The 7124-nt window shown below is 40.4% G+C and overlaps 1 protein-coding gene across 1 annotated transcript; it reads right to left on the bottom strand.

Annotated features, from left to right (window-relative positions):
* Positions 1-4611: 4611 nt before the first annotated feature.
* Positions 4612-6675, bottom strand: LOC117150268 (protein croquemort). Its single transcript, XM_033317074.1, has 4 exons — positions 6247-6675; positions 5176-5972; positions 4827-4920; positions 4612-4767 (listed from the first exon to the last, which is right to left on the bottom strand). Exons 1-4 carry the CDS (start codon positions 6673-6675, stop codon positions 4612-4614), a joined length of 1476 nt encoding a protein of 491 aa, XP_033172965.1.
* Positions 6676-7124: the final 449 nt, after the last annotated feature.

The raw sequence follows: 7124 nt of genomic DNA, 5'->3' as shown, positions 1-7124 counted from the left end.
GCAAATAAATTATGGAAAGCCCAGTGGCATAAATGGCATGTGGTTGACAATAATGGCAAAATGCGTACGGGAAACAGGTTCATCGGAATGCGGATAGAATTTCATAGTTGATTATTTTGATGTATGCCTAACAATGAGAAGCTGGAGCAATTTATTGTGCTGCTATTGCGTAGGAGAAAATAATGCGGAATGGATATTGTCTTGGCGCAGGGCTCGAATTGCATGAATGTGAGCAGATATTTAATTGAGAAATTTAATGGGTGTGTCATTTGACGAATTTCCGATATGTCGCATATCACTTTACAGTTTGGCCAGTCTGAATTTAAATGGAAATTAAATGGAATGACACTGCTTAGATTGAGACTTAAAAAATTATTTTATTAATAAGGAATACTTATAGCATAGGTACTGCTCAAAAAAAAATCGAGTACACCTATTCGAAAACTAAGGTTTACTTTCCCGAAATTCGTCGAAATATTTTGGAATCTTCCGTGATATTTTTAAATAAAATAACTCCGACAGCCACGCGCATATTTGCATTTATAATTGCAAACTGGTGTAACTTGCTTGGATATTCCGGTGCAGGGACATCCATTCGCCATCCCCTCAAACTTTTCACATGCGCCGGCAGGAGCGGATGCAAAAGCTTTTCGGGGGAATGGGAGCCGGAACGCAGTGACATTTTGATGCCGACACAGCTGCCACAATTGCCAGGCCATGTATTTTTAATGAAAATTTAACAAAATTTCTGCGGTTTAAGTGCGAAAATTGTCGAAAGCGCGCAGAGCAGGTGGCTGATCGATACACATATGCACATATTCGGCGGAAGCGAACGCGGAAGTGCGAATTTTTGCGATTCAGTTGATGGAACACATATGCAAGCTGCTGCAAAATGTTGAGCAAATAGGCCTTAGGCCAAACGGATATGAAAAGGGATAAATTCAGCATTAAAGGGGACATTGTTAAGTGTCTGGTAAACAGAATGAAATTGCATTTGCATCGATGACCAGAACACTGGGGAAATTGCCTTTCAAATATGCATAGTCATATGCTCCGACACGATGCCAAACAATGTGAGCCAGCTCTTTTGGTCTGACATCGACATCGACATCGCCTTCGGACTGCTTTCCCTCTCGAATTTATGTAGTCTCCTTTTGCTCTGGAAAACACTTTTGCTCGCTTAACGTTTCTATCCTGGGGCAAATTGTTTTTACCCGACCAGTCGACAAAAGATGCTCCAGCATCTTGGACCATCTTCCTTTGGGCCACCTTTCGCCTCTGGCTTTCTGCCAGCTAAAAAGAGAACTTTAAGCCTGGTCGTAACCCAAACTGAAAAGCCAGATGGGGAATGGAGCTTGCATTTCATATGGCACTCGGGCTTAATGGTCACTTCATAAATGCAGGCAATTTGGGAGCTCGGCATACACTGCGTATGCGTAATGCAACTTTGCAGCTGCTAAATGCCATGATTGTTGGCCTGGCGCAGTTTTAATTGCGGAATTTTCGGAAGGCAGTGCGATAACTGCGATATTTCATTATAAATTTGCTTCTAGCTAAGTAGCCGCATATTTCATTACATGCTGTTTTTTCAATTATCACGCATCTGCTATCAGTTTACAAACTTTATATTAATTTTAAAACTATACTAGCTGGTTTTTATTTCACGTTCGGAAATGTTGGCCAACAGAAAACTATAAACATAAATTGTTTGGTTGCCAATCTAGCCATAGTCAATTTTGGGAACACGGTGGGGAGTAAAATTCCGGAATGTTTTTTAGATTGAATTTTTAAATTTTTTCCCTCAACACACATTGGGCGATTTTTTCCCTGTTGTTTTGGTGTTAGCCCGAAATGGTCTATGTTTATTTAGCCATTTTTTCACTGCAGATTTCCCCTCTGATGCTGTCAACTTTGTAACATCTGACCCAACGCCAAAGGCCCAATGCAATTTACGCTGCTAACAAAACATAAAACAAGAACCCGTATTCATAGCACATTGCATAGAAAATTGAAACAAAAATTTCCAAAAATAAAAATTCCAAATGCGGTTTCAACATTGTAGTTACAATGTCACAAATTATTAATTGCTAACGGATTTATTTATTGGTGGGCTGGCAGCTAAATTTAACATACATTTTTCACTATGCTTTCATAAACTACTTTGAGCTTTGCCCAAGCTCTATGAAAATGTAGAAATATTTTATGCAGGTATTTCTATAGCAATGAGCTGTAAATATTTGATATAACTGTGTACTGATTACTCAAAGAACACTAAAATGGTTCAAACATTAATTTAATGTCTGCCTTATCGCGGCTCAAAACACAGACATTTTCACAAACTTAAATGCCAATTAAGTAACATTAAATTGTGCGAAAAATGAATCGCCACAGAACACGTCCTTGAGCCGAGAGAGACTGTCAACAATGACAAAGGAAAAAATTAAGCAGCTAAACAGGGTTTTATGGACGGTCGTCAGAAATAAACAAACAAGTCGGGGCCAATGGAACCTCCGGAAAATCTGTAAGCCACGGCAACATGACACTGGCCAGCTCACACCCAAAAACACACTTGGACTTGTCCCTTATACAAAGGACCAGGCCCAAGCACAAGCCATACACAAGCCAACAACATAATCTACGGGTTGTCAGCAGCCCAAAAGACCATAAAGGCAAGGCAAACGAGCTGAAGGTCGCCGGACGGGAGGGGCGCAAACAGCCCACCCAAAGTGGGTGGAACGGCGGGAGCAGCAAACAAATTAGTATGCAAGTCAGGCAGCCGATTAGGACACCGAAGTTTTCGCGACATAAACGGACGGCAGGCCACAATGGCAACATCCCATCCCATCTCACATGCCCTTCATGCCTTTCAAGCTCTTTTTTCTTGGTTTTTCGGATTTAGCCAAAATAATGAAGTCGGTCACTGACGCGATCTGTTGCTTGTTATGCCTAGAGAAAAAACCGCAGGAGTATTAAAAATGTTATGGCAAACACAAGTGAGTCAAGTGTTTTGATTTCTTGATACCCAAGTCGCTGCACAACTATCTTATTAAATGTTTGTTTAATATACATACATATAACTTTTTGTGTTATTTTATCTTCAAAGTATAAATACATATTTTATTATTGCTGTTAGCAATCAGAACATGACGTCCCTCGAGAATATAACTCCGAAAGAACATTTATAACTGGGTATCATACACATTAAAAAAGTATTAAAATGTCAGCTAGTCTGCGCACCTTGACAACCAATTTCCAAAATTAAATGTTCTTGTTGCTGGTCACCATTTTCTTCAGCTGACAGACTGCCTCTTTTTATGTTATTTTGGGTCCTTGTCGCTCTTGGGTGTTGCTTAAATATTTCATTAAAAATTCCACGCACAATTGCACATTGCTGTGGTTTCTTGACCAAGCATAGAACAACCTAAGTGGAATAAGTCCATATTCAACCTTCAAAATGACAGTGGCCAGAGAATTTTACTGAATTTAAACAGAATTACTACCACAAAATGGCTACTGTAAAGCGTTCAATGTCAAAAGAAAATGTGTCTTACGAAGAATGTAGCTTTATTGGGAGGAAGTTTCACATTTGCGTAAATAAACAATAAATTTCACAGGCACACATGTAAATCAAACTAAAAATAGATAATCTAATAAAATGTTACATGTTGAAGCCGAGCAGAAAAATGATAAGCTACGTTTGTTGTAAAGTAAATTTTAATAAAAATGCTGTGCAATCCTTTCATTTAACCTCTGTCAATTTGTCAACACATTTTCAAATTAAAATGTGCAAGAATTCGAGAATGTTTTATTACTATGAAGTAAATATCTTGTGCGAGCATGGTTTTCGTTTAAAAGGAAATTCTCACGTGTGCGCAATAGCAAAATAACTTCATAAATTGTAAGGATAATTCACTGAAATGATTTAAAGTAATTTTATTAATATGATAAGATATATGAATTAAACACTTAAGATTCTTTTCAATTACTTGCATTGGTTTTTATTTTACAAATAAAACATTCTTATTAAAGTACGTACTTTAGTAGCCCAGTTTTCTTGGCCCAACAGAGATTTTGCTAAAGTTATGGCCGACACATACTGGCAGTCATATAATTTTCATATTTTCATACATTGTATAACTTGTTCCTTCGCCCTTTTCGTGGGCCACAAACAATGTGTGTGCAAAACGTAAGTTTGCGTGCTTGGTGCATATAAATTAGTCGCTTATAATATTCTTTTGGCATTTTTCAAATTTCCAGTTCGGTATTTGCCGGCTCTGCCTGGTGAAAGAGTTCGTACGCCATAAAGTATGCAGCTTACGTGCTCAAGGATTTCTCCCTTCCCGCCTTCTTTGCATGGCATGAACGAACAGCAAAAAACAATTATTAACATATTAATAAATTTTAGCATATTTGAAAGGCCATAATTTAGTGTAATTCTAGATGCCTGCAGCTGGGCAACACCTGAGGGAAATTGGATAATCCAGCCAAGCACGTAATTTGCATTTTTTATGGCCGGGCCTTAAAGAGCCCTGACTGATTATGGCCTTAAACAATGCCCGAATATTCCCAGTGATTAGCGAGATTATGGCTTGGTTAGCCTTAACAGTCTTATCAATTTTGAGTGCATTGCAATTGTTTGTCGCGCCTTTGTTCGTTATGCCATTTGTGTTTTTTTGTGACGAATATTCCAGTTACGACTATTGTTATTCCCAAAAGAACTAAGCCAATTCCTGTATACATTCCTATAATCGCAGCATTTAGGGCAAGCTATTAAATAAGGTATTACATTTTGTTATTCATGGGTAGATAATTTCCGTTCATCCTACCTTCAATAGTTTTGTGAGCCCTTCGTCTAATTCCGCATGCAGTCTCATTGTAAATAGGGGTGCATAATGATCATAGGCCACGTTTTTGAACAAGCTAGATAAAAAGGAAAAGTTTTTATAATAGATCTGTAAGCTTAATTACTTGACTTTACATAGATATTAATATGTTCTTTGTATTTAAGCTGATACTATGTTAATATTGAAAACTTCACAGGTACAATAAGGACGATTTTATGTTCCTGTGTAATTATCTAATAACATCTTTTTATAAAGAGGAATCGTCTCTGAGAATCGAACATTTCTTGATCAAATGGTTTTGGAGACTGGGCAGCGTCAAATAAAAACTCACTCAATGGCCTCGTCGCGCACCACTTTCGTGCTAATCATGAGCTGCCCCCTCAGGCTCAATGGAATGCCGAGAGTAGGCTCCATTATCACATACATGCCGTGCTCGGACTCCTCGGGCTGCAGGCCGGTGGTGTTCTCCCTGTACATTTGATCTGTGAGGAAGAAGTGCGGATGCGACATGTAGAACGGACCATTGAAGGCGGGAGGACCGTAATCCAGGACTCCGTTGCGCGGACACTCGCGGTTCTTGAGGCAAAAGCACTCAGTGTCCGGTGACAACTGGCCATTGTCGAGGGTGAGATTGGTGGACTCGTAGCGCCAGACATCAATGCCATCGATGGTGAGGTTTTCCTTGGGAAACAAGTTCAAGTACCGCGCTGCATCTGGTAGGAATATGGTGGTTGGCTGATCCCACGTTCTGTACGGCGACCAGAGTTCCCCCGTGCTGCCATTGACTTTGCCGCATTCGCCAGGATAAAAGCCGGTGGCGTTCTCTCCATTCCACAGGAGCAGATCTCCCAACTGGCTGAGATCCCCACGGCCAGTGTGCACTGTAAAGTTTCCCTCGGCCGTCTTGGAGTTATTCCTCTCGTAGAACCAGCCAAAGGTGTTGTCCGTTACCGGGAGCAGAGGCGAATGCAGCTGCTCCACGAAGTCAAGCAGATGGTCATAATAGCCTTCAAAGAGCCACTGGCCAGCTGTGTGGGTCATGTGGGTGGCGCCGCCCTCGCGATTAAGGGCAAAGTTCATGACCTTGCGCAGGATGCGGCGCATTCGGCGCGAGTACGAAGCAGCTGTCTAAAGCGGATAGCGGGATTAGCGGGGATGATTACTGGATGTGGCGACAGATATTCGGTACTCTTAATGTAAGTTCGAATAAATCAGCAGAACGCTCTTCAAGAGAACAGCTACATTTCATTAGAAAAAAGGGGATGCCTTTTGTATAACAAACATAATTCTTTGACTTCAACTATTCACTTTAACAATTGAGTTTATTTTGGGGAATGTCATATTTTCGAATCCTATTTTCTGCGGTCAAATAGCATAGCACTCAACCTTGAATCAGACTTACCAAAGTGGGAAAGTGTGGGGCTATAACTACATCCTCAAGCGATCCATTTGACTTTTCCGGTAGAAAATGCCAGGTGCGTTTGCCGAAGTAGGTCACCTGGGGCTGATTCCATTCCAAATCTTCCTTGACCTTAAAGTCACTGAAAGTGTAAGGCCCCAGCTGCTCAAAGTGCGGCTTAACGCCCTCGGTGTTCAAATCCCCAGGATTAGTCCAGTTGAAGAGGAAAACTGTGCTATATACCGGCATGGGCGTAGTCACCCAGCGATTGTAGATAAAGGAGTTGGGGGCCAGGGGCAAAAGACTACGAATCCATTGCCGAGATACGGCTGGCCAGGCTGAGGCCAGAAAAATTCCAATGGCTAGGATCAGGCCTCCCAAGGAGAAGACCCAGATCTTTTGCTGGCGCACACTGCAGCAACCACAACACATCGCCTCCGATCGATTTCGATACTGGTACGTCAAGCAATTTAAACGGGGTTATTTATAAGCGAGCCCACTGGTTGGGATACATTGATGTTCAATAATGGGAATGCACGATTAGATTTCAAGAGCAAATTAACCGGTGATTCTTCTATTTTTAAATTTATTTTGAATTCTCCACTTGGAACGCTTCTGATAGGCTAATCTCCGAAAGCTTTTCACAATACTACTTTTGAAGAGGCTTGTTTTACGGCCTCTGTTAAATGTTCTACGAAGTTTTGTGATTATATTTAGTTTCACTCATTAGCTAACTCATTAGATGCACTGTACGAAAGAATGTACAACTGACTTACGAAATCGGTTTTTAATTGGTATAGGAATCACTTTAACTATTATAGAAATTTTTTGAATTTTCTAAATCTAAATCTTAATAATTTAATTTTAATTTGTGTATTTGA

The sequence above is a fragment of the Drosophila mauritiana genome, chromosome 2L, assembly GCF_004382145.1.
Source record: "Drosophila mauritiana strain mau12 chromosome 2L, ASM438214v1, whole genome shotgun sequence".
Classification (NCBI taxonomy): domain Eukaryota; kingdom Metazoa; phylum Arthropoda; class Insecta; order Diptera; family Drosophilidae; genus Drosophila; species Drosophila mauritiana.
This window is presented reverse-complemented; position numbering and strand designations above follow the sequence as displayed.

Bases quoted from the DNA above. Each gene is read 5' to 3' on its own strand.
- LOC117150268 (XM_033317074.1), bottom strand. From the start codon at position 6,675: ATGTGTTGTGGTTGCTGCAGTGTGCGCCAGCAAAAGATCTGGGTCTTC. The intron at 5,973-6,246 runs GTAAGTCTGATT...TATCCGCTTTAG, and splicing joins CCCCACACTTTCCCACTTTG to ACAGCTGCTTCGTACTCGCG. The intron at 4,921-5,175 runs GTGAGTTTTTAT...CTTTTTATCTAG, and splicing joins GTGCGCGACGAGGCCATTGA to CTTGTTCAAAAACGTGGCCT.